General features: G+C 48.3%; 1 protein-coding gene across 49 annotated transcripts in view; it reads left to right on the plus strand.

Annotated features, from left to right (window-relative positions):
• Positions 1 to 9,727: 9,727 nt before the first annotated feature.
• The window catches only part of PARD3 (par-3 family cell polarity regulator), a 704,173-nt gene continuing 685,974 nt past the window's right edge, over positions 9,728 to 27,926 (plus strand). For all 49 annotated transcript variants that reach the window (XM_067030330.1, XM_067030326.1, XM_067030325.1 and 46 more), the window contains exon 1: positions 9,728 to 9,913. In XM_067030330.1, coding sequence (XP_066886431.1) covers positions 9,794 to 9,913 — 120 coding nt within the window. In that variant the 5' untranslated portion in view covers positions 9,728 to 9,793. The remainder of the gene's footprint in view (positions 9,914 to 27,926) is intronic.

Genomic DNA, 27,926 nt, shown 5'->3' on the forward strand with positions numbered 1-27,926 from the left:
GAAAGAGGAGAGGGCGCAGGCTCTGGGGAAAACGAGCTGCTTCAGCCTACACATCCCCACTTATCGGACTCTGGGCAGTTTCAGGGGAGGGCAGCAGGGGTGAGCTGCAGGGGTGCGGTGGAGACACTCCAGAGGCAGTTACCACGAGTCATTGAGTGGTCGTGCCTGGGAGGACAGCAGAGAGAGCCCAGGCCTGGGCAGCTGCCCAGGGAGATGCTGTCCACTCAGGGTGAGGTGTCATCCTAAGTCCTAACTGCAGGGGGAGGGCACTGCCCCCTGGAATCACCACTTGTTACCATTTTGCTAGGATGCTGAGGCAGGGAGGCCATCCCAGCTGACCTGACTCCTTTCCGCAACCCACACTGGTACTCCAGATCCTTCAAACACTCCTCACTGACCACTGAATACAAGAGAGGTTTTAGCATAAAAGGCCATCCCTTACTGGGTCCCCCAACACACCTTTCAACGTTTATCTCTAGCCACTCACTTGCAAGAATCCTCCACTTCCACAAGGACTGTCTGCTCGTCGCTGCTTTGCCCAAAGCCTCGTGTCATCTTGCCTCCCGCTCTTGCTCAGCGGGACCCCCTTCCTGGATTACATGGGAGCCACCCTTAGGATGCAGGCAGGAATGTCTCCACGCTATCTCTGTGCTGAGTCGAGACCCAGGGCAGCCAAAGGAGGCTGTGCACGCATGTGTGCACGTGCATCCGCGCACACACATACACACACACACACACACACACACACACACACACACAGACTGTAACAGCCCCTAGCATGTCCAAAGCAAGAATGTCAAAGGAAAAGCCATGGGAACCTGTACATTACTTAGCATCCTAGGTGATTCTTAGCTCTTAAGGAGAAACTTAGAATTTCAAGGTAATTTAAAATAAAATTCAAAGAGCTTCTTGTGTAGATGTATTCATTTTCTATTGTTAGGTGACAAATTGTTACAAGCTTAGTGGCTTAAAACAACACATATTTTTTAACTCACAGTTTCTTTGGGTCAGGGGTCTGGTCATGGCTGAGCTGGGTCCTCTGCTCAAGCTCTCACAGGCTGATTTCAAGGTGTCAGCAGGGCTATGGTCTCATCTGGAGGCTCAATTAGGGAAGAAACTGCTTCCAAGCTCATTAAAAATTTTTTATTTTCTTTATCTTTTTGGCTGCATTGGGTCTTAGTTGCGGCATGCAGGATCTTTTGTTGCAGCGTGCTGGCTTCTCTCTAGTTGTGGCGTGCAGATTTGCTCTCTCTAGCTGTGGCTCCAGACCGTGTAGGCTCTGTAGTTGTGGCACGGGGGCTTAGTTGCCCCGCGGCATGTGGGATCTTTGTTCCCCGACCAGGGATCGAACCCGCGTCCCCTGCATTGGAAGGCGGATTCTTTACCACCGGACCACCAGGGAAGCCCCCAAGCTCATTTGTGGTTGGCAGAATTCACTTTCCAGTGGCTGTACGATGGAGACCTTGGCTCTGAGGTCACCCCCAGCTCCCGGCCAGATGGCCCTCTCCGTGGGCCGTTCACAGCATGGGCAGCAGGAGAGTACCCCTTGAGTGTACTGGGTGGAGTCTTATAGGAGGGAATGCCATCACTGGAGTGGCATCCCATCAGGTTTGCCAAAGTCTGTTGATCAGAAGCAAGTCACAGGTTCTGCCCCCATGCATGGGGAAGGGTTTATACAGGGTGTAATTCACTGGGGTTGCCTCATAGTGCATCTGCCACAATAGATTAGGACATGGACGCTCTGAGAGATTAGCTTGTCAAGGTCCCAGAAGAACGAGAGGCAAATGTGGAAGGAGAAGTCCTATCTCTTGCTTCCAGCCAAGCGTTCCTTCTATTCTAGACTGTCTCCCATCTTCTGATCACCGTGCATTGCTTTAAACCACAGTCAGCAAACTTCTCCTGTAAGTAGCCAGATAGTAAATATTTAAGATTTTCTGGGCCATATGGTCTCTGTTGCAACGGCTCACCTCTGCTGATGGAGCACAAAAGCCATAGATAATATGCAGTGAGTGAGCGTGCCTGAGTTCCAATAAATCTTTATTTATGGGCACTGAAATTTGATTTCATTTAATTTTCACATTACAAAATATTATGCTTGTGTTGATCTTTTTCTTCTCGAACGCTGAACAATGAAAGAACCATTCTTAGGTCACAGGCCACACAAACAGGTGGTTGGTCAGATTTGGCCTGTGGATCAATGGACAGCTGTGCTTTCACAAGGACGCACCTGCTCTGCCAGGGAGAGCCAGACCCTCTCAGCTGGTGTGTCCGCCTGTGGTACCCAGCCCACAGTCAGCATCTACTCTTTTCAAAATAACAGTAACTTAGGAACCAACATGACATCTACCTCACAAGGCTGAGCTCTGAAGTGAAGATGATGCCACAGAGCCACCAGGTGACAAGTGTCTCGCTGGTCATCAGTGACTGAGAGGTATTTAACAAACTCTACTGAGCATCCGTACGGACAGAGCGCTACTGCAGACATGAAGAGTTTCTGCTTGAATGAAGATTACCTTCCTTTGGAAGAGACACGCAGTGAATTAATAAACAGGTAACTGTGTAATGTGTCAGATGGAGAAAGATAAGGCAGGGGGGACAGAGAGGGACAGGGGAGAGCTATTGTTATTCCATGTCGGCGGTCAGGAAATGCAACAGTGACAATTGGCAGAGCCCCTTAGGATGTGAGGGAGGAAACCAAGCAGATCCTGGGGTGAAGGGCGTTCTAGCCGAGGGAACAGCAAGTGTGAAGGCCCCGAGGAAGGGGGCCTCTCAGCCAGGTTACAGATCAGCAAGGCCCATGGGGCAGAGTGGACAGGGAAGGAGTAGAAGAGGTTTGGCGATGCTGGGTGGGTCATGGAGACCTTGGAGATCACTGTCAGGACTTCGGTTTTGCCTGTGCGTGAAGTGGAGGGCATTGTGGGGCTCCCAACAGGGAAGCGACAGGGCCTGGCTCACAAGGTCACACACTTGAGAGAAGGGCTGGGAGAGGCAGGCACACGCGATGTTGTTTTGTCAGCACAGAGACTGCTTCCTTCTGTGGGTTCTGGGTCGAGGATGGGACCCACTGCATCGTGCTCCCCTGGGGGAACCTCCCCACCTGGAACAAGTGTGTAGCCCCTGCTGAGAGGCTGAGCAGATGACATTCCACAGCACAGAGCGAGCTTTTGGAATTGAACCCCTAGCTTAACAAAGTAACTTGACAGAGGAGGGGAGGATGAGTAAGCCATCTAACATCCGGGACAGAGGAGCTGCAGGGCTGGATGCACGCTGGCCCAGCACACCTGAATTACCGCACAGAACGCCAGGGCCTGGGCACTGGATTTCATCAAAGAGCAGCCTCACTGCCCCTCACCTCCTTCTGACAGGAGCAGGTCTGGCTCTGAGGGAGGAGGACGTCCCTCCCTCAGCTGGATCGGGTTGGGGGCCCCTGGGTGGGTCTCAGGCTGGTAACCACCACCCAGAGGCCCTCTGAGAAGGCCCCACGTGGTTGTTTAATTCCCAAAACAGTGATGCAGTTAAAGCTTCCCCTTCACGCAGCCTTATTGTTTCAGGATTTGAGAATTTCAGGCATTTAATCTTGACAAGGTCAAGAAAAAGTATATTGTTCCAATTATCAACCACAGTGCATTTTTTTCTCTTTACTGAATGAAACTGCTCAGCCACATTTGCTAAAAAGTCTTTAAAAGCTGATTCATATCCCCTGACCAGAAGTCCTTTAGAGCTAGATTTATCTAAGCCTTGGTGTGAAGCTTTATGTGAATTCTTTTCATCCTTTTCCTTTTAATCATCAAAGGTTAAGTGTCCTCTGGGTGAGGAGAATTTCTCTTCTTAAGAAATGATTAAAATCATTGCCTTGATCTGCTCCCATTCCCACTTCATTTTCTCAAAGTTTTTTTTTAGCAACTTGGGTCACAGAAAATGACCCAAGTACTTTATGCCTCTAGTAGAACCAGGCCCACCTTGGAGAGAAGGCAGAATGATCTACCCAGCTACGAATCCCGATTCAGACTAGGCATTTCACTACCTACGCCTCTGGTTTCCCCCAACATAGAAGGACAGCACTCTAGGCCTCGCTGGAGAACTTGACCCTGAACTTTGCCCTCAAAGATTCAGCTGAAAGAACCTCGGGTGGAAACACCTCTCCACACCACCACCGGACGCTCCGATCTGCCTTGGGTCAAGTGGCCACTAGGAAGTAAGTGGCTCAGACTGCTTTGCTTGACCCTCCTGCAGATTTGTCTCCAATAGTTGGGTTTTAACATCACCAGCTGTGCTGTCTTCACCCTGCTCTGTGCCCTGCTGGGCTAGCCTTCGAGGACTTGATCGACAAGTTCCCTCGTTCTTAGGCTTTGGAGCCTAGGAGGGAGAGAGGCATTTGACTGGGGACCTGGGCTCTGCCAGGTGGATCATGATGTTGGACGGGTGGATGGAAGGATGCAGGTGATGGCTTTCTGCAAGGAACCCGGGCCTCTCACTGCACTCCGAGGTTGGGTGACACGGGGGCATACTGAAGTGGTGATCTCAGCCTGGACTCCAGCTTTTCCAAGCAGGACAGTGCTGACACAGCTTCCAGGCGTTGCTAGGGGCTGGAACAGGACAGCAAGAGTGTGGTGGATACTTTGGTGACTGTAGCTGATGGACTGGTTGAGGGTGATCTGGAGTATTTTGAAAGTGAGGACTTGGAGGCACATGGTTGGGACATGAAAGTCAATACCACCCCATCTGGAATCACAAGCTGGTGAGTCAGGTGCCTTATGGATCTCACCAGCCTTGAAAGTGAAGACACAGCATTGGATGCAAGGGGAAAGGAGATGGGTTCACCCTGTCCTGTGCAGTTTTCTTCCGTTTTGAACCAGGTCGTTCTGAGTACTTTTCATGACTGATGACAGTTTTCGGTAGGTCGGGGGGATTATTAAGGCACCTCCTCTCTCTTCTCCTTTCCCCTTTTTTTCCCCTTTCTTTCCTTGGCTGTTACTCTCACCCATACAATTTATATGAGCTCAGGCTTCAATAGAAAAACCAGTTTTTAGGCTTATGTTTAATGTTGCACCACAGAGAAGCTCTGTGGAGCCTAAGTGCCGTTCTTATTTTTCTCAATCTGCCTTTTATCCTAAGCACAGCTATACTATTACAAGATTCATATCTATGTCAGGAAACCATCTTTCCCCCATCCATCCGTATTTATTCACTCATTCTTCAAACACTTACTGAGTGACGAGCGTGCGTCAGCCTTGGGAGAACAATTCTGGGGAAGCGCTGTGAGTTATACCACCTCTGCCCTCAGAAAGCTCAATCCACTTGTGAGTAAGCTTCTCGACAGTGCACGTGGCTTCCAGCCATTGGCAGTCCCATCCTCCAGAGCTGCGCCGTCCAATATGGCAGCCAAGAGCCACAGGTAGCCACTGAGCTCTCACGAGGGCAGACGTGTGCTGGTTATTCAGTGTTTGCCGAACGAGTGAATGCGTGAGTGAACGCACATGGAGGCCAGGTTCAGAGTGAGACATGCTGTTCGTATAAACTACACTTGGGGTCATGAAAAATGAGTAGGCGAAAGAATGTATGAAAAATGTTGGTTAGTAGACACTTGGTTCTGTCCAAAACGTCCATAAGACATTCGGTCTATGCCAAAAGGTTCTCGATATTTGGTCATTTTTGGTCCTGTCCAAAACACCCATGGAGACATCTGGTCCATGCCAAAAGGTCCTTGATATTTGGTCCTTTCCGAAACCATTTGGCATGGACCAAATATGCTCATGGATGTTTTGGCCAGGACCAAATGTCCTGCAAGGAAAAAATTCATTAGTATTTTTAAAAAGTTGATTATATGTTGAAATGATAATGGGATATACTGGCTTGAATAAAATACATTATTAAAATTAACTTCATCTGTGGCTGGCTACTAGAAGACTTAAAGTTACAAATGTGGTTCTCTTGATGTTTCTCTTGGACAGCTTCGCTCTAGATGGCCTGCTTCCACCTCCTTCTCTTTCCTCTTTTCCAGGAGTGAGCACTTCCCCTGGGTACCACCACCATTCCTGATGTGTAGCGCCCATTATACTCTAGTGGCTGACCGTTCACGTCTGAAACTTTTGGGCACCTCTTGAAGGAGGAACTTACTATCCAACCTGCAGTTCAGTGCTTGGTATAAAATAGGTGGACACTAATTATTTGGTGAATACTGATCCAATTCTCCTATTAGACTAAACTTGTGTGAGGCTCGGCATACAAGATTGTGAACATGGTCTTAAGTATGATATTGAGTAGGCACTCGATATGTGTGTGAAACATTGCAGTGATAAGTTTAATTTCTAAAGTACAACTGAATTTTAAAAACTCCTGTAAATGTTTTCTTTATTCCTAATTCTTAAAACTTTTAAGGGTAAGATGCTAGGTAATACAGTACTGTTCCTACACACATGGGGTGTGTATTTATTTCACTGTGCACATGAATGCTGCTGGATATAGTTAAATTTATCGTCCATGTGGTCCGTTTGCAAAATAGATACGAAGCCTAGCTAGATTCTAATTAATTCTCAGCTGTTTTCAAAACCAATGTAATCAATCAATTATAAAAAGAGAAGTACAATATAAGGTGTCATAATTGTTTTACTCGAAGTGTGCAGAATTTAAGACAATAAACACACCAGAAGACATTTATGTAACATTTGACCCTTGTCTTTGACGATTTTGCTTCTCACTGGGACTGGGTTCGATTTTATGCTCATCTCAGGCCAGAAGCAATTTGGTCAAGCTGAACACTTTGTAGATGTGAAGGTAGCCTGGCCCTAATGCACCTTTATGGTTAGATGTTAGGTGAGTATATTCGTGAAAACAGATTCATTATTTGTGAGGACATTTTATGAATTTGACCCAAGACACCAAAGTGTCTGGTGTCTTAAATTAACACAGCATTAGTTTTCCATCAGTTATTAATATAAAGGGAATCACTGTATCTAGATAAACTAGGTAGATTTAAATAAAGCTTAAAGGCTTTATCTAGTTAGTTAAATAGACATTATAATTATTAATCTTATGATCGTATTTTTGAAAAGCTGTCTAACCCCTTATTAACTATTGAATAGTGGAAGGAATTGATGTAAGTGAAGTGGTACAGGGGTACTCGGACGCTGCCTCTTTTGTGAAGGCAGGCCTCCCTCCTCAGTACTGCTGTAAACACTTTGCTGGCACTTAATATTTAATGTCTTGAAGTACAGTTATTGGAGTAGCTATCTTATTCTAAAATCTATATTTTTCTTACTCACTTTAAAAATTCTGCTTTCCCCATGGAAGTTCTTCTCTAACTGCATGTGGAATCAAATTAAAGTGAAGTGAGTACAGGCCTGAGAGTCATGAGCCCTGGTCCAGACACTGAACAGCTGTATCACGTCTAGCAATTTCTCTGAGTCTTGAGCTCTGCCCCGCCGCCCCCACCCCCCATTCTCCCTTCCCCCTCAGCATCCTCCTTTGCTGTCTGGTCCTGACTTTGTTATCCTTCACCTACATTATGGTAACTGGACTTTACTAAACTACACACTGCCATGCGGCAGCATGTACTAAGTGTCTTAATACATTATTTTAAAAAATCCTCATTATTTAATCTTCATAATCATCAGTCCCACTTTTCAGCAGATGAGACTGAGGTTAGAAGGAGATTGAATGCCATGCCTAAGGCACTAGTAAATGGTAGAATCAGGATGTGAACCTACGTCCCAGCAACATCTGATTTCCTCTGGCTCTTCCTAAACTTGCCTTTCAATCAGAACTATTTTCAGAAAGCCCTACTGTAAACTAGAATACTCCTCCCTCCCCAAAGCATTAAAACAGAAACAACATCTATAATTATCAGCACTTGTTATTGTGGGTCCAAGTATTTATACAAGAAGCAAGAAGACCTCAGCAAGATGTGTTGTCATCGCTGTCACAACCTTAATTATTGGGTAGAAAAGTTGAACGTTGCTGCTAAACAGAAGAGGAGTATGAGAGCTTTCTCCGTGAATGTGTGGCAAGAAACCTGGGGTCTCTTTCTGGGTCTGCCTCAAGCTTTCTCTGTGGCCTTGGCCAAGTGATTTCAACACTCCTTAGCATCGTGGGGTTAGGTGGGATATTGACACACGGTGCCTACTTATTGCACTGCTTTGCCAGGACAACGGATTGTATTGGTCAAGGGCTGTAGATGAGCGGAAGTACAACGTTTTATATGACAAATCGCACTATACCTGGGGCAGGGAAAGTGCAGGGATCCTGGAAAAGATGAATCTGTCCTGTTCCCTTAGTTTAAAAAGGGAGGTGGACGGTCACCAGCTCTTTCCGGCTCTACCTGCTGAAGTTCTCCTTGAGCCCACGGAGCTGTTGATTGCTTTCACACACCCTAGAAACGCTGGCAAAAATGAATCCACTATCGTTTGGGACAGACGTGGGCCGGCGACAACCCTCTGCTGACATTTGCCATTCTTTCAACACAATGACACACAGCTGTAAGGGTCACCAAGATTCCTGCCCTGAGACAGAGGAGCGCCAGTTACTTTTCTTGGCTTGGTCTCCGTTCCTCTAAACTGTCGCCTGTCCCCATGCAGGTAACTCCTTGCGGAGTTGCTTTCCTCTCCGCGGCTGAGGTGGCAGCGTTCAGCGCCGGCCTTCTCAGTGCATTGTTCATAACTTTGCGTTAAGATTGCTTGGGTTGCAGAATTTTAAGAAATAAAACGATGTGAGTTGCTGATGTTTGAGCTACACCCGTTGAAGCGGGTGGGTCACCCGGGGTCACAGGAGCTTCAAGGTCAGTAGTGGCCTCGGGAGAAAGGCCTCACCGCAGAGCAGCCCCCTCATTTCTGCTGGTAACGCGCAGGCTGGCCTCCGGGGGCGGGAGCGGGGGGAACCGGGCGGGGGCACCCACCCCTCCGGGGCGCGAGGAGTCTGCCGCGGTTCCGCCTGGCCCCTCCAGCCCGAGGAGGGGGGTTCACAGCGACAAAGGAAGGGGGGCTCCAGAGAGGCTGCGGGAGGTTGGGGGCTGCGGCGCCCTGGCTGGGGGTCGGCGGGCTGGCAGGGAGCGGGCGGAGGGAGGCGGCCGCGCGCTCCGCCCCGCGCCAGGCCGCCGCGTGTGCACAGTGTTGTGGGCCCGCCGCGCCCCTCCCCTCCTCTCTCGTCCGCTCCCCTCCCCTCCTTTCTCCCCTCCCCTCCCCTCCCCTCTGCTCTCCTCCCCTCTGTTCTCCTCCCCTCCACTCCCCTCCCCTCCCCTCTCGTCCCCTCCCCTCCCCTCCTTTCTCCCCTCCCCTCCTTTTTCCCCTCCCCTCTGCTCGCCTCCCCTCCCCTCCCCTCTCGTCCCCTCCCCTCCCCTCCTTTCTCCCCTCCCCTCCCCTCCTCTGCTCTCCTCCCCTCCCCTCCCCTCCCGTCCCCTCCCCTCCCCTCTGCGTCCCTCCCCTCCTCTCCCCTCCCCACGCCTCCTCCCCGTCCCTCCCCTCGCCGCCGTCCCCTCCCCCGCGGCCCGGAGCGAGCACCGCGCCAGCGCCACACTGCCCCGCCGCCGAGCGCGACGACACGCCGAACAGGTGGCCGGAGGCTGCGGCGCCGCGCGGGCACAGGCGGGCGAGCCCCGGGCCAGGCGAGGCGAGGCGAGGCGAGAGCGGCGGGCCGGGCATGCGAGCCGAGCTGGTCCCCGGCCTCGGCCCCTAGCCTCGCGCCCGCGCCGCGCCCCGCGCCCCGCGCCCCGCGTACAGCTGCCCCGGCCCGGGGCGCTCCGGCCTCTCTGGCCGCGGTCACCGAGGGGCGCGGGCCGGCCCGCGGCGGCGGCGGCGGCGGCATGAAAGTGACCGTGTGCTTCGGGAGGACCCGGGTGGTCGTGCCGTGCGGGGACGGCCACATGAAAGTTTTCAGCCTCATCCAGCAAGCGGTGACCCGCTACCGGAAGGCCATCGCCAAGGTGAGGGGCCGGGGGCGCAGGCGGGGGCGGGCGGCCCAGGGGGCGGAGGAGGGGAGGAGGAGCGGGAGGAGGGAAGGCGCCGGGATCAATATGGCGCTTCCTGGAAGGGGAGGAGGAGGCGGAGGCGGGGAAAGGGAGCGCGCGGCGGCCGACCCGGCCTGCGCCCCCCGCTCGGGCTGCGGGCCGCAAACTTCCGCGCGCCCGGGCGTGGGGCTCCGGCCCCTGCCTCTCCCTCGGGTCCCGGCCGCCGGCGCCCCGAGCCTCCCGGGAGCCGAGCCCGAGCCGCGCCGGGGCGCGCGGAGCCGGGCCGGACGCCTGTTCCCGGCCGCGGGCTGCGGCCCCGGCTCCCCGCCCAGGCCCGCGGGCGGAGGCCGGGCGAGGGAACTTTCCTGGTGGAGCGGAGTTCGCTCCGCGCGCTGCGAGAGTGGCTGGCTCGCTGTGCCTCTGGGCCCCCGCCGGGCAGTGGGAGCCCCTCGTGCGTGCCCGGCGGGGGTCCCGGGCGGATGGGGCCGCGGCGCGGAGACCGACCCGCTCCCACTGGCTCGCTATCGTCGCTGGAGCCCAGCACCTCGGTGACCGAGGGGCGCCGGAGCACGGCTCCTTGAAGGAGCACAGCCCCGAAATCGGTCACCGAATATCGAGTTTTCTTGCAGGCACGTCGCCGTTGACCTGTCTGCCACGAGCTCCATGTGGAGCCCGGGCCGCGCGCGGCCCGGGCCTGGAGTTGAGTAGCTTTCCCTTTTTCCCCGTGGAGTGATAACATTGTCTCCACTTCACTGCATTCCTGTACAATGTGTCAGAAGTGAAAAGGCATCTTGTTAAATTGTTTTATCGTCTGTGTCTGTTTGACAACAGCCCACGCGTCCCAAGTTTCTCCCCAGCACCTGAGGATATTTCCTTTGCGGCAGAGTAACGTTTGGTGGAAAGTGTGTTCACTTTCAAAATTTCCATTTTGTCCCCGATCTTGGAGTGGTTTGCGTCCTGTGGGTTTGGGGGGTGTCGCAAGTGAGAGGGACGGTGGCTTTGGCAAACCTGATTGAGTGTAGACAGGGTGCTGGGGTGGTACTCTCCAAAGTCTCAGAAATTAAGAGGGGAAAAATACTTTTTACACTGTTGTTTTTAGTGTAGAGAAAAATAGCATAAATTTCGATTTTTAAAGATAATATTGGGAACGTTTAAGAACCTGACACAATGATGGAAGATGTTGACTTTACTTAACGGCTCTAAAATGTTCTTTACAGTTGGTTGAACTCACTGAAAATCAAATAAAATTAGTGGAAATTGGGCACCTGTTTATCTTGAAGCACTGTCAAGGGGAAACCCCCTCTAAACCCATGTTTAGCATTTTAAAGCTCTGTTTATGAATGACAGTTTGTGATCTAAATGTTCTCTATCAATAAGTCAGGTTGCATATGTACTCAGGAAACCAACTAAATAAGTCATGCAAGGAAAGAGAAATACAGTAATATATATATATACTCTGCATTGTGTCCACGTTCCTGAGTAGGGAGGGGTGATCAACATTTCTTTGCTTACATGCTTAATTTAAAATTTACATGCTTCAAATTAATCATTTACATGCTTAAACATTTACATGCTTAAAATTAGTCTTATTTCATTATGCACACGAGGCACGTTGGTCGAACAGCTTGTTTGGGAGATACACATGTAGTTGTTTGAGTCATTTGTATGTTCCACAGAAATTCTTAAGCGTTTGCCATGTCCAAGGCATTGTTCTAGGTGCTGGACACCTGCGGGACCCCCTGGCTGCTTGTGGAAGTTGGACCGTGAGAGTCTAGCAAAGGGGCTCCACAGTCCTCCAAGTGAGGGCGGCCAGCCTTTGGACTGGCGAGTCGTGTTGAAGTGGGGAGAAGAGAGGCCTCTGGGGTGTCGGGTAGATGGAGTTGAGAGGTATTGCTGAGGATCTGGACTTTGTTTTTAGGTATCAGTGGTGGTGGTTCCACAGTGACTGGGGAGCAGGAAAGGAAGCGCAGGGTTTTGCAGGGTGCCTGGGAAGGCACCCCAAGAGGAGCACAACACCTGAGTTGTGAAGGGTAGGCATGAGATTGATTACTTTTTCTAGTGGAGAAGGAAGGAAGGAAGGGTGATTCTCAGAGAGTGATGGTATTGTGGGAGTTGGAGATCAATGACTCAGAGATGATTCAGGGGTTTCCAAAATTATTTACGTTCTCTTTAAGTGCAACTCACAGTTCAGCAGGTAAGTTTTAAAATGGGCTTTGTGGTCCACAAAGTTTAGTCATTGGATCACAAGACTGTTGACTCTCAACTGTGGCAAGAGCTGGAGTTTATTACAGGTACAGTTGTATTTTTTCCTCTTAAATGATTAGGTAATTGGCTAAGATTAAACTTTAGTCACTCTTCCCATTTCTCCCACCCGGTTTAAAATGATTATGAAGCAAACACTTATTAACACTTGTTTTAACTTTTATTCTCTTATCTCTTCCTTACCCCTTACTGTTGAATAGAACAAGATAAATTTTGTATGAAGAATTGGGTAACTGGGTAGCTGTAGAGTGGTGTTTGGTTGCTAGGTGACATGTGCCATGATGAACTCCCATCTGGTGGGGAAAAATGGGGGAAGATCATGTTTATGGCTTTGTATAAAAACCAGATACGCTGGAAAAAAAAAAAAAGAAAAAGGAAAGAGAAAGAAAGATCCCAAGCCACTAAGACTTTCTCTGCAGAGAGCGTTTCGTGGTGTGATGGGGTTAATTTTTTGGCATTATACTTGAGCTGTTTTCAGGTTAAGCAAATCAGTTTTTCTGGGCAGTGGAGTGGCATGACTTAATATTAGAAATGTCCTCAATAAGCAGATATTTGAAGGCTTACACTTATTCATAGCATTTTTATTTTTTTCTCCAGTGAAAAAATAGTTTTCTGTTTATGATCACTGATGGGTGAAAATGCTTTGGCTGTTCTTCTCCATCCACCCATCCTCATCCACACCGTCTCTAAGGAGGGTGCTCTGCTAGACACTGAGGACCATGTCACACGGACTTTCTGTGTATGTGACCCTTCTTCTACCTGTGGCCTGACTCATCCACGATCCCCAATGGACACAGGGTGCAGAGCACCAACTGCCGGGACTCTAGTGTGGTGACTTGGCTTGTCAGGGCTTTGCGGGCTCCTTCTTGATTCTGAGTGGATTGGGGCTGGCTCTGAGATTGCCCGATTTTCCTGTTGTGAGTCCCAGCTCTGGTTAGGAGAAAGATAAGAAAATCTCCATGCTTTTTTTTTTTTTTTTTTTTTTAATTGTTAATTTGTTGAAGGGCCACTGTATGCAAAATGTCACGCTCTATGAAGAAATGTAAGGCTAAATTCTTGCACTGCAGAAGAATGTAATCTGGGAGACAGGTGAATATGTTAAACAATAAATAACAGTAGGCAATAGCATTAATTAGCAACAGGGTGGTACATACAGACAGTAGTTGCTTCTGGATTTCAGAGATGGGAGTGGTCATTGTGGCCTGGGGGGTTTGCCTTGGGCTTAGTAAGTGGGAAGGCTGGCCTGGATTTAGGACAGTGCTTCCTAACTGGTTAGTGGGGTGACCTCCAAAAGCACCTGCCTGGCCCAGGTGTCCCAGTCTGTAGGGCTGCGGTAGGGTCCAGGCGTGTGAATCTGGAGAGTTGCTGCCATTCTGAGAGGTGGGAGAGAGGCGTTGCCGGTGAGCGTCAGGGCTAGTTTGGCTCCTGTGCTGCCTTCCCGTCAGGGGGTGGGGCAGGACCAAGCTGAGGAGGACTGGGAACGCTGGGGCAAGACACTGTCACTTCCTACTGTCTGATGGTCCGGGGAGGGACTGGGGTGTTTGGGCAGGACAAGCGCCCCTCTGGGAGGAGGGCCACCAGGATTGCGTTCATCCACGGAGACACCGCCGATTGCTGAGTAGTGGAGGGAAGACGGGGCTAAAGGCAGAAGTGAGGGTGGGGGGGGGTGGCTGGAGCCTCTCAGCTCACTGCCACCGCCCCTGCCACGCATAGCCCTCTTCTGGAAGGGGGAGCTTTGGATTGGGTTTGGAGACGCAGCTGTTTTCACCGGTGAACCTTGGGCACGCCAACCCCACAGAGCCTCATTTCCTCCCCTCTAAAACGGGGTCCTCCCTTGCAGGGTTCACGTGAGTCCTGATGAATGGGAAGCTCCTCAGCACTGCCTCTGGACCCCTGATGGGTTTTACTGGGCGGATGGTTTTACTGCCTGTGAGGCTTTCGCAAGCAGTCTGCTCTTCCTGTTCGGGTTTCTCCTCTTTGCTTAAGAAGAGAGTGTGTAATTTAATTAAAGAATAGGTAGAAATGGTAATGTTTGCCTAAGCAGCGCCACAGTCAGAAGAGCAAATTTGTGTGTGTGTGTGTGTGTGTGTGTGTGTGTGTGTGTGTGTGTACGTGTGTACGAGGCAGGGAACGTGAGAGTAGTGGATATTGGCTTTACCCTAGGTTGCTTTCTGGGCCTGTGGTTTTGGGGCCACTGCTTCTGTCCCTTGAGCATGGAAGAGTTATGTGAGAGTTATTGAATAGCAATTTGTTGTTGTTAAAAAAAATAACAAATTTATGGGCAGTAACTTTTGAAAATGTGCTTTTCTTTTTTTGGGGGGCGGGAGGAGGACTGTTGATGACTGAAATCGTGTAAATCTTGGTTTTCATGACAAATCTTGTGGTTGGTGTGAGATTTCTCGTGAACAGATGGATGGCTGCATGTTGTTACACATTCACGAGCTTATTGAAACTTTTAGGAAAATAGATTGTTGCAGAATTTGAATGACCATATTTTTGAATAGTGAAACGAAATAAATTTTATTATTTCATTAACATCTTCCCATCTTCCCTTTCAGAAAGGAAAAAATAAACAAACATGTCTGAAAGGCTGATCTTTCTAAAATGCAACTCTCCATGTACTCTTCTGCTTAAGGGCCTCGACACCTGCTCTCCCCGGAGGCCAAGGTCTGCCGCCTCAGCAGGGCCTGTCCCTTGCAGGACCCCTCTTGCCTCCAGCCTTTCCCTCCTCAGACCCCCTACCCCACCCCTACCCACTTGGCCTTGCTTGCACTTTCCTGCCTTTGCTCTGGCATTCTCTGTTTCTCCCACCTGGACCATTTGCTCGCCTCCTGTCTACTCATCTCTGGAGCCCCGGCTCAGTTCAGCCTGGCCCTGCACCCCAAGGCGTCCTGAGGTTCTCCCCGCTGGGCATTTGTCTTAGGAGCTTCCCGCACTGATCTGGAGGGACGTGCTTTGCTGTGGGTGCTTCGGTGTGTTTGTTTCGGACCAGAACTGCGCCCCTTCTCCTCCAGGTGAGGTGCTTGAAGGTGACGGCCCTGCCTCGGTCTTACCTGTATGGCTAGTATCTGCCCCATAGTCATCTTACAAGCTGAGTAGATACGAAGTTGAGAACAAATACTCGGCACGTATTCTCACACAAAGAGCGCACTTTTGCTTCAGAGACTGTAATTTTAAGGACTTGAAGGTTTGGTATGTTTGGCATATTAGCACAAAGAGATTGTAATTGAAACTCGGATTTAGTGTGATTTTGGAGTATCTGAAAGTTATTCTTTTGTGTCGGCTCTTTTCAGGGAGTTTGGTCCCTTTTTCAGACTGCGCAGGGCGACGGTCCTGGGGTTGGCATTGGGCCTGGTTCAAGGCAGGTGGCCAGGGCAGTGCGGGAATCTGGCCCCAAAACACACCTATGCTGGGTCTGGCGCTTCTACAGCTGTCAGTTGGGATCCATGGGTAAGTTCCAGGAGTAAACAGAAATGTTCAGGATCTGAGATTCACAGGGAGAGTCTGGCGATGGGAGGTGCTTCTTGGCTCACGGTGAACGCCCTGAACGCCGGTGAATTGGGTGCGGAGGTAAGGTTCAAAGCCCCATCTTCATGCACAGAATCTCCACCTGTCCTTTGAGGCTTGTACCTCCCTGTAGAGCTGGATGCAGGCGGCTGATGGCAAACACTTGAAAGATGAACAGAGCCTTCTGCATTTTTTCAAAGATGGAAAGAAATATGTACAATTGGTCCAGGAAGGTGCTTTCCACAAGTGGAGGTGCTTTTCCACGGGGTGGAGGTGGGTGGCTAGGCCCACACAGGGGGCTTTCCTCCCGCTCGGCCACTCACGGACAGGTCCTACCTGCCGCCAAGGTCAGTGGCAGTAGAGCAGGGGCTCAGGAAATTTATACATTTTACCGAATTTTGGTATTTTTTCTGTTTTACATGGAAAATAGACAGATCTTTATGAAAAGAAATGCAGAGTTCTGTGAACATAGTAGAAAGGTGATTATTCTTTGTCTTTTAGTCATTATTTTATCCTGTTGAAATTTTTTTTCCATTTGGAAGGATTATGTAAAAATGCCTTTCCTTCATGGCTCTGTTTCTTCCTGTGTCTGACCTGCCATCTTTATGTGGTTCTTGTCGTTAAATATTACTTTTGTTTATTCTTTTTTCCTCCATCAACTTATATTGGAACTCAGAAATAAAATTTCCAGCTTCATTCTTTTTTTTTTTTTTTTCTTTTTTTTTTTTTGTGGTACACGGGCCTCTCACTGTTGTGGCCTCTCCCTTTGCGGAGTGCAGGCTCCGGATGCACAGGCTCAGTGGCCATGGCTCACGGGCCCAGCCGCTCCGCAGCATGTGGGATCCTCCCAGACCGGGGCACGAACCCGTGTCCCCTGCATCGGCAGGCGGACTCTCAACCACTGCGCCACCAGGGAAGCCCCTCCAGCTTCATTCTAAGTGACTTGAAATGTGAATTATTTAATTTTTTTCTCTCAGAAATAGCTCATACACACATACACACACGAGAAATGAAAACACATGTCTACACAAAAAACGTGTACATGAATGTTCATGGCAACATTATTCATAACAGCCAAAAAACAGAACAAGCCAAGTGTTCAACTGAACAAAATGTGGTATATCCATACATTAGAATATTATTAAGCCATAAAAATGAAGTTAGGATACATGCCTCGCTATAGATGCACCTTGCAAACATTATTCTATGTGAAAGAAGCCAGTCATAAAGACCCACATATTGTATGAGTCCATATATACGAAATGACCAAAGTAGGCAAATCTATAGATGTAGAAAGTAGAGTAGTGGTAGCCAGGGCTTGGGGGTTGAGGGTAATGGTGAGTGACTCTTTATGGTGATGGGGTTGGTCTTTGGGGTGATGAAAATGTTCTAAATTTAGATAGTGGTAATGGTTGTATGCCTCTGTGAATATACTAAACATCATTGAATTGTGCACTTTAAATGGGTGAATTTTATGGAATACTATTATGTCTCTGTAAAGATGTTAAAAAAATAGACTATATAAGCCACTATGAACAAAGATCCATTTTTATGTATATTATAGTTCTGAGAGTCCCATAAAACATGGGACTTTTCTGTGTTTTTCTGTGTCAGAGATACTCAAAAACCTCAAATGAAGACTGGCTATTTTTAGGAGTTTTCCATACAATGTGTGAACCTGCTTTCTCGAGCCTGCCTACTCTATCCTGGTGCTGTCTGCTAAGCCCCGGACTACTGAGGGTCTGAGTCCCCTGGTCCCCCCTTTAAAGACTTCACCAACTAACCGTTCACCTGTTCTGCCTTGTTCTCCCTCAGCCAGAGAGTCCTTCCTCCCCAGCTCACCAGCTGCCCTGGCAGTTGATTCGGGTGCTCTAAGATGTCCATTGTGGAAGAGCTTCTCCAGTTTTTGGTTTTGGACAGTAGTTTTGAGCTTTGGCAAATCTCACAAGCTCAGTGAGCGCCAGTTTTCCCGTCCTCATCTTCTCGTCTTCAGAAGTTCTGGGCTGGGCTCCTGATGTGTTTCCCGGTGACAGCCACCCCGAGTCTGCGTGGTCGGTTGTCTGCGTGTGGGACCATGAGGCCTGAGGGGTGTGCAGTGGCTTTTCAGAGGCGCAGACAGGGTAGATCTCTACTCTGTCCACCCGCCCTGTGAGAATGTTTTGCTTCCCTTACTTTGAAATGATGGGCTCGGCCCCCAGGTCAAACATATACTGTTTGGAAGTTAGTATGTATTTCACCTGGACTGTCCCTCAGAATTCCTTACTGTCCCAAGATAAGTATCTTTTAAAATAAAATTACATGATCAGAAGTAACTTAATAAGACTATTCATTTTGTGACGCGAAACTAAATGTATGCTTCTGCATGGTTCTAAATGGTTGGTATATGTGTACGTATACACGCACATATATATTCATGAACTTGGTATTTCTATGGTGGTATAAATTTAAGTGGTTTTAGAGATGACAGGTCAATATTATTCCCACTTTTAATGTTCTTTAATATACAGAAACAGTAAGAATTAATTTTTTGGAACCCAGGTTTATTTTTTTCTGGTGTGTAGTTTTTCTTGTTATTGTATTACATCCCTGTATGATAGGGTTTCTGTTTCTGAAAAGGCCTCTTTGAGATATTCTACAATAAAAATCAATGTTTCCTTCTCATTGTTTATTTCAGAAAACAAGTCACTGTATATCAAAAACCTAAAATTGCTGAATACTGAAAATATGTGGTATTAGCAGGTGAAAAACACAAAAAAGAGAGTGCCATTTTTGTGTAAGTGGTTGATATGAGAATGGGTTTTTTTGTTCTAGTTCTTTTAAGTATGCAGTAAAAACTGGGAAAGTTTTTTCATGTTCGTGGGTTTTTTTTTTTTTTTTTGGCGGTACGCGGGCCTCTCACTGCCGTGGCCTCTGCCGTTGCGGAGCACAGGCTCCAGACACGCAGGCTCAGCGGCCACGGCTCCCGGGCCCAGCCGCTCCGCGGCATGTGGGATCCTCCCGGACCGGGGCACGAACCCGCGTCCCCCGCATCAGCAGGCGGGCTCTCAACCACTGCGCCACCAGGGAAGTCTCATGTTCGTGTTTTAATTTTTTTCTAAATCTCATATTGAATCCAGAATTAAAAAGCCATTTCCTAGTGACCACACAAAGGCATTTAAGGTGTATCATTTGTAATTCTGAAATCCAGTGTGCAGAGTCGTATGTGGATAATAGTTAGCCAGGTTCCTGCCCAGCCGGGTTACACTCTAACCTGAGATTCTCTCGTCCCAGCCAGCAGCACCTGCAGAAGGAGGTGGGATGTGCGGGATACTGGTTCCTGGTGTACCACCACCCAGGATATGACTAATCACAAATCCATGAAAGTTGAGTGTAGGGTTTGGAATCTTTACCACTTTGTTAGAGATCTGGAAAAAACCTTTCAGACAAATCAGGAGGATCTCTAAGTGAAAGTGCCTCCTTTGGATTGATAACTCTTTAGACAACTGCATCTGGAAGACGGTGGCATTTCAGCATTTGTACTGCCTGAGGAATATGAAATGAGTCATATTTTCAATTATGAAGGCCCATACTATCAGGGATATTTTTTTCAAGGAAACCTGGAAAGCTGATGAAACCCTGAACCTTTTATGGTGGAGTCAGTTTGACCCACTTGTTAAAAACACAGATGTTTGCACAAACACAGTTAGCTGGAAGTGGAAAGTTTGGCGGTGGGTGTTTTTTTCCTCCTAGGAGGCAGGCACACCAGTGTGACACACACTCTGGGCCAGGATTCCGAAGAGCAGATTGCATCGCTCGTGTGTCTGAGAGCAAGAACGGCAACTTCTGTAAGCCCAGGATCCTTGGCTTCTAATACCACGTCCTTCATGGGATTGTTGTGAGGGCATGAAGAGAGAATGTAAAAAAGCATTGTAGGAAGTGAAACGGAGTAAATGTGAACTGTACTGTTCTTTGGTTTTTGCTAAGAACGGTCGCCAGTGAGTAAGGCTCACTTGAGTAAATGCTTCTAAATTGTTTCTTCTCATCCTCCTTAGAATTGCTCTAGATGTGGGAAATTGAATGTTTGGTAAAAAAAGTTCTCCCTTAAAAAAGTCTCTTTTTAAACTTTCTTCTGCAGTTTGGGAAATAAAATCCCAGTGACATTGATTTAGATGCTCCGAAGGTGTCCAGAGTGGAAGAGCTTTTCTAGTTTCTGGTTTTGGCCACAGTAGTTTTGAACTTTGGCAAGTCCCACCAGCTCTGTGAGCCTTAGTTTTCTCATCTGTAATTTGGGAATGTTTTCTTTTGTTGGCAGTAATGAAGATCAAGGGGTTTAATGTAGATAGCCCCCTTGCCATATTATATAGACTCTTAGTCAACTTTAGATCTTTTTCTTTGTCTCAAGTTTTACACATAGATTAGGCACACTTTTAATGGCTAATTCATAAAGTCAACTTGATTTTTATTTGATGTATGATACCAGTTGTCACTTTTTCAAGATGGTTTGTTAAAGAGTTACTACTTTCTCCTTAAAAGTACTATAGAAATTCCAGTTTTAGTATTTATTAATAAATCAATTGGAAATAGGGAAAAAGAATGTTCTGATAACCCAGTAGTTAAAGCTGATTCTTTTACAGATCAGGAAGTGTGTTTGTCTATCTTAACTGTGTTCTTTTTCTACTACTAGCCCTTGTTATTTTCTAAAATAACTGTGGCTGCCATACTGCTAGATGAATGGAGATTATGGAAAATTTCTTTGCTGTATTTACAATATTTTAAAAGGCATTGGTTACACATTTTTCCATTAAAAATGTTTTGAAACTTGGAAAGAGTAAAACTAGAAATTGTAAATACTGTTGATATTTATCAAATGTACAGATGTTTTAAAGACCTTTAGCTTTTAATTACTAGTAGTAGCTCTGAGAATACCCTGGAGCTCAAAGAGGTAATCTGAGTTATAAAATAAAATGGGAAAGTCGACATTTCTTTTTTAGAATTTTTGAATTTTATTTTATTTTTTTATACAGCAGGTTCTTATTAGTTACCCATTTTATACATATTAGTGTATATATGTCAATCCCAATCTCCCAGTTCCTCACACCACCACCACTTGAAAATCGACATTTTTTGACCCCTCTAATCCTTTATTATATAGGCCTCTATAATTCATGTGCCCACTTCTTTGGAAAACAAAGATAAATGGATAACACTTCTTTACTCCTCTGGATCTTTTAATTTTTTTAAAAATGGAAATGCATTTCTTTTCTTTCTTTCTTTTATTTTATTTTTGGCTGTGTTGGGTCTTCGTTTCTGTGCAAGGGCTTTCTCTAGCTGTGGCAAGCGGGGGCCACTCTTCATCGCGGTGCGCGGGCCTCTCACTATCGTGGCCTCTGTCGTTGCGGAGCACGGGCTCCAGACACGCAGGCTCAGTAGTTGTGGCTCACGGGCCTAGTTGCTGCGCGGCATGTGGGGTCTTCCTAGACCGGGGCTCGAACCCGTGTCCTCTGCATTGGCAGGCAGATTCTCAACCACTGCGCCACCCGGGAAGCCCTCCTCTGGATCTTTAAGATGGTGATTCTGGGCAGCTACATCAGCAGTCAGTGAACACAGAGCATCTTTTGCTTGGGTAGGTAATTGTAAGGGTTGGCAGATTGATGCGACTTGTAATACCTTAGTTCAGCTAAAGGCACCCAAGGCCAGTCACCTGAAGACTTCACCCCAGAAGAATTGACCTGTTTTTATCATCCTGAACCCGGGAGTGGTATCGGGAGGCTTGCTCTGGGTGTGGCCTTACTGCTCTGTCAGTCTTGCCAAGTCACCACGACTCAGCTGGCTTTGTGCTCAAGGGAACCACCTCTTCTCACACGCCTCTTCCCCAACACAATACAGAGTCCTCTTCCTCTCTTTGAGGACTTTAAACCTCCTATTAATTAAAGGAATGCCTCCTCCCTCTCTGCATCTGTTCTTAGGGAAGCTGCTAGGCAGTGATTAAAACAATAAAGCTTATCTAGTTGTGCAACATGCATATTTTGACTTTGATCCCTTCCCGTATTTGTTTGTAAACACCGTGTCATGTGAGTGCATTTGAAATCCAAAGCTTTTGTTTCATATACAGGACATGAAAAAGAGATACGGCAGCTTGGGAGATTGGAATTTATACCTATCTTTTCCATTCACAATTTCCTGTGTTTTTGTGCTTTGTAATGAAAGTGATGAATGGTGCTTTCAACACCTTTACAGAATACCCCAGCATTTTTTAACAAAACTGTAGAGAAGTAACTCTGGGAGAGTTCCCCCCCACCCCAGCTTTACTGAAGTATAATTGACAAATAAAATTGTAGCATATTTAAAGCGTACACCATGATTTGATACATGTATACATTGTGCAGACTTTCCCCGCATCGAGTTCACTAACACATCCATCACCTCGCGTATCTCTTTCTTTATGCTTGCTGAGAACATTTAAGTTGTACTCTTTTTACCTGGGAGAGTTTTAGACAGATGTGCTTTGATAGTTGGTTGGCGTGGGATTTTAATCTAAAGCAGAGGAGCTTTTGGTCCTGGGCTGTTTCTCCACCTACGAGGAGGGGGGCTGCTTCCTCTATAGATTCAGGGGAGTAGTATTTTCAGGTCAGTCTTTGCTTTTGGTGTCAATAAGCTTTTTAGGTCAGGATGGATGATCGAACGCTCTTGCACAGGAGGTGCTGTATCAAGGGCATTATTCATCTGCCTATCAGGTTGGAGAGCTGCTGAGAAAGTACCTTTAACAGTGATCTCCCTCACGTCTTCTCAGTCCTAACTCACTGAGGAGTTTGCGACAGGCAGGAGGGGAACCAGGACACAATGGTATCGGGAAATAGAAGCAGTGATAGATACCCTTATTATCAAGAGTCATGGTTAGCGCTTTGGGACATTTTGTGCCTCAGGCCCTAAGTGCTGGGCTCGTGCTTCCAGTGTATTCCTTAATCCCTTGGAGTGGTAGTGATGCAACTCCGAGTTTACGGGTGAGGACGCTTGGGCTAAAATGGATTAAGAAAGTGGAAAAAATTGTACGTCTGATGTGACCCCTCTGGCTGGAGAGTCTGTGCTGTTCCAGAAGAAAGAGTAAACAGTGCCCATCAGAGAAGACAGGTTGTTTTCTGACCTGGGTTTCCTTGAGTGGCTCATGCGCATAAGGAAGAAGTGCGCCTTCAGGAAGATGGAGTCGGTGGGGTCAAGGAGGCTTCGGTGTGCCTGGCTAGATGTCCGAGCCCCTTGCTGCTCAGGTGTGGTCTGTGGACCAGCAGCACTGGCTTTGCTTGGAAGCTTGTTAGAAATAGAGAATCATGGATCCCATCCCAGACTCTCTCAGAATCTGCATTTTGGCCAGAACCCCAGATGGTTCCAGAGCAGTAGCTCTCAACCCTGGCTGCAGGGTTTTAAGAACCAGATGCCCAGGCTCCCCACGAGCCATGGGTATCAGATATCCAGGCCGGGGTGGATACTTAGATTGCTACGAAGCTCCTTGGGTGTTCTCTGTGCCGCCAGGGTGGAGAACCTCTGGTTTAGAGCAGCCTCCAGGCCTTTTGGGGTTGTTGTGTTATGTGACCTGGGGCCTGCCGCCTTGTAGCTGTGCGTGGAAATTTCCAGAACACGAGTTGAGAGGATCAGCCAGGGTGCTCACACACAGGCTGGTCACTTAGGTGACAATGGCCCAATCTGTACATTTTCATTGCTTTTGAAGTCACTCACTTATTTTTTTATTTTTAAATTTTTATTTTATATTGGAGTATAGTTGATTAACAATGTTGTGTTAGTTTCCAGGTGTACAGCAAAAGTGATTCAATTATACGTATACAAGCATCTGTTCTTTTTCAAAATGAAGTCACTCACTTTAATGACTGTCTGTTAATTTTTGAGTTTTATTTGTGGATACAGTTGACAGCACCCATATTAAGTATTCCTTAGGTTTTAGCTGTTAACTCTTAAGGGTGTCTAGTCTGAGCTTAATAACATAAATGAGTTAAAGGGTCCAGGAGGAGCGGTAAAAAGACAGCACGTGGGATAGAAATGCGGCGGTGAGGCGGGAAAGGAAAGGTCATATTGAGTAAAATATGCGAGTTTCGGTGTGAGTCACATGATGTCCTCTGGGTGCCTGTGATGTGTAGAGACAGGGCAACCAAGATTTTTGGTTTTGGGTAAAGCCGGCTTGTGAGCAGTGGACTGAATGCTCATTTTGCTGGAGTTGCTTTTCAAGCTTGTTTGTGGCTGAGCCTCCCGTGTAGGAGAGAAGGCGTGCCTCGCCAGGCCAGCAGGGCGTCCCTCTCACACACTTCCACACTCAGCTTGTTGGAATATTCCCGTCGAACGGAGTCCCATCCCCACACCAGTGAGTGAGGGCAAACGTGTCTCTGGCCCGAGGCCTCGGGAACCTGAACGTGGGTCAGAGGATGTGCCTGCCCGGATCCGTTTTATTAACTTCGACACGGCATGATTGTTTTCGTTTTTCCTGGCATCATGGCTCGTCATACCCTACATTTTTATACGTTTCCTCTGTTACTCGAAGTAGGGACGGAAAAGAGGACAGATGACCAGCTGTCATTCTTTTTTTAAAAAAATTTAATTAATTAATTAATTAATTTTTGGCTGTGTTGCGTCCTCGTTGCTGCGTGCTGGCTTGCTCTAGTTGCCGCGAGCAGGGGCTACTCTTCGTTGCGGTGCACGGGCTTCTCATTGCAGTGGCTTCTCTTGTTGTGGAGCCCGGGCTCTAGGCGCGCAGGCTTCAGTAGTTGTGTCTCCCGGGCTCCAGAGTGCAGGCTCAGTAGTTGTGGCGCACGGGCCCAGCCGCTCCGCGGCATGTGGGATCTTCCCGGATCAGGGCTTGAACCCGTGTCCCCTGCATTGGCAGGCGGATTCTTAACCGCTGCGCCACCAGGCGAGCACCCAGCTGTCATTCTTTTTTTTTTTTTTTTTTTGCGGTACGCGGGGCTCTCACTGCTGTGGCCTCTCCCGTTGCGGAGCACAGGCTCCGGACGCGCAGGCTCAGCGGCCATGGCTCACGGGCCCAGCCGCTCCGCGGCATGTGGGATCTTCCCACACCGGGACACGAACCCATGTCCCCTGTGTCGGCAGGCAGACTCTCAACCACTGCGCCACCAGGAAAGCCCCAGCTGTCATTCTTCACATGGAGTTTGCCAACCGACCTTCATTTGGGTCATTGGCATGTGGGGCTGAGCTCCCGTGTTGCGGTGCAGGGAAGACCCAGCACAGGGCTCACTGGCAAGAGGTGATTCAGGCAGGACATCATCGCCTCAAGGGAGCTTTCAGAGCTGCCAAGTGCAGTTCTTGGCAATAACATTTAAAACATTGTCTTCAAAGATGCTGCAGCTATAAGAACTTACCAGGACTGAATTTTACAGACCTGTTAGAAATTACTTTAGTTAAAGGCGTAATGTGACTGGGAGAGCTGTGCCCACGTGAGAATGTTTTTCTTGTTTAGCAGTTTCAAATAGCACTTAACCATGAGTTGGTTAGTAGAAATGTTGCTTGAAAATTTGTTTGTCTAGCTATTGCTGCTTAACAAGCCACCCAGAACTTCATGACTTAAATCAACGACTAATTATGTCTCATGAGTTAGTGGGTCAGGGTTTGGGCAGGGCTCAGCCCAGTGGTTCTTCTGCTTTACTTGGGGTTACTCACGGCTGTTCAGCTGACAGGTGGTCTGGTCTGGGGGGACCTAGATGGTTGCATTCATGTGTCTGGTGCTGGTGGCGGTGGTAGAAGCTTGGGGTTCGCTGGGACTGTTGACCAGAGCATCGTGTCATTTTGTCTCCAGCATGGAGGGCTGAGGGCTCTTGGAGTCAGGAGAGGAAGCTGTCACTCTCTAAAGACCTAGACCTGGAAGCCAGCACAGAATCATTATCCCTGTCTTCTCTGTGCCAAACCGGTCACTAAGCAGCCCAGATTCCTGGGCAGGGGATGCTGGCTGTACTTCTCAAAGCCAGGAGTGTCCAGGAACTTGTGAACTTGTGACCCTCTTTATTCTGCTGTCAGTGTAGGGGTGTGTGTGTGTGTGTGTGTGTGTGTGTTGCATGTAACATCAAACATTTAGTCTTTTTATTGTTTTGTGTCATGCTTTAAAATTCTCCTTTTCTTGATCTGGGCACAGTAATAAAATGTATGTCCTGAACCTTCAAGGCTGAAAACCTAAGAAGTAGTTGGAGTTCCTACTTCCTGAGTCCAAAGACCTGACAGCTTTTCCAGGCTGTACTGCAGAAAGAGAGAATGATAATAACACCTTAGGTTTATGTGGCATCTTCTGTAAGAGGTTCAAAGTGGCTGGGCCACTCATGATTCCTTGACTGGAATGTCCTGTGAGATAGATTAGCCATATACCCTCAAGTTCATGTGCCGATGAGGAAATGAAGTAATTCCATCAGTCTGCTAATGAACAGTATTCAGAATGCAGCTCTTCCAATGTTCTACATACTGATTAGAACTTGAGTATGAGTTTACCTTTCTTAGATAGGATTCTGGAAAATGGTGGAGGCTGACTTTTGAACAACTGGTAATGTTTTGAATTATATGCTGTTTGCCAAAAGGTGTCATGTTTAAAAAAGAGGTAGTTATTTTTCTAACGTGGATTTTTTGGGGGTGGAAGCTTATGGGTATTGCGTCACTGGGGTGTTTCATTATAATGAGTTAAATTCTCTGTGCTCAGCAGAGACAGGCAGACAGTAGATGGGGTGAAGGTGGCTGCCCCCTCGTGAGTGTGTGTTGTGGACTGAGTGCGGCCTTGAAAGTGGGAGACCCTTGTCCCCTGGGGTGTCCATTCCTGCGTCCTCCCATCGTGGGAGCATCTCCTTGTGATTATGGGCGATTAAATGGAGTTTTCAAGGGTGGTTTAACCATATGTTAAGCTCATTTTACTCATGCTGTTGAGCTCCTGACCTCTGGGTAATATGCGGCTCTACCGTAACGATCTAAATGTGGTATTGCTTGCATTCACTCGTTTTTGCTTAAAATGAGACACTTTACAAATAATTGATAGGTATCAGGCTTTGGGAATAAAGCTCTCCAGCCATCACTTGTTAAGAGCATCTCCTGGTTCACGACCTCCCCGCCCCATGTGCGGGGACCCACCCTGCATGTTCCCGGCAGGGAAACTCACCAAGGACGGCTTTCATCACAACACTCTCCAGCACAGGGCAGTCCATGGGGTCAGCAGGGCCTTCCAGGGAAAAACAACATATATCGGCCTGAAAACGGCCCCTGCCTACCTTTCGCCTTGATCTCCCACCACCTCTCGGCTCTGCCCGTCACGACAGAACGGACTCTCCTGTTTCCCCGTTCCCTGGCCTGGAGGCCTCTTGCCCCCGTTTCCCCTCTCACCTCGGTCCTCCCATCATCTCCCCTGTACTGTTGCCACAACCGTAAGCTGTGCCTTTCTGCTCTGATAGATTTAGGGGCTCCCCGTTGCCCCAGGACCGTCTCCCTCCCACACCCCCCAGGGGACATCAAGGCTCTGCCCCGGCCTCGGCGTCTCCTCGCCTGGCACCACGTGCAGCTGCCCAGGCCCTGCGGGGTCATCTCCGCCACGCCCCACCCCCCAAACCCAGAGGGATCCAAAAATTGACACATCGAGTTACAGGGCTGTAAAACATAACTAATGCCAACATGTTCTTTTTGAAAGGAAGTTACCCCAATAATTTCAACTGTTATTACACTAAAAAAATAAATTTATCTATTTATTTATTTTTGGCTGCGTTGGGTCTTCTATGTTGCGCACGGGCTTTCCTCTAGTTGCAGAGAGCCGGGGCGACTCTTCGTTGCGGTGCTTGGGCTTCTCATTGCCGTGGCTTCTCTTGTTGCGGAGCACAGGCTCTAGGCGCGCGGGCTTCAGTGGTTGCAGCACGCGGGCACAGTAGTTGTGGCTCATGGGCTCTAGAGCGCAGGCTCAGTAGTCGTGGTGCACAGGCTTAGTTGCTCCGTGGCATGTGGGATCTTCCCGGACCAGGGCTCGAACCCGTGTCCCCTGCGTTTGCAGGCGGATTCTTAACCACTGCGCCACCAGGGAAGTCCCTATTACCTGTTTTATTACTTGTGAATAATTAGAAGAGGATGCACTTTTAAGAGACCGTACGCGGATACCATCAAGAAGGATTTCTTGCATGTTCCTTCTGCAGTGGTGCTGGTTCCAGCAGCCCATCTCCCCGAGGAATCTGTGGTGCTGTCCGCCCTCCCCTGCTGACAGCCTTGGCTTGAC

This window comes from Kogia breviceps, chromosome 3 (genome assembly GCF_026419965.1).
Source record: "Kogia breviceps isolate mKogBre1 chromosome 3, mKogBre1 haplotype 1, whole genome shotgun sequence".
Taxonomy (NCBI): domain Eukaryota; kingdom Metazoa; phylum Chordata; class Mammalia; order Artiodactyla; family Physeteridae; genus Kogia; species Kogia breviceps.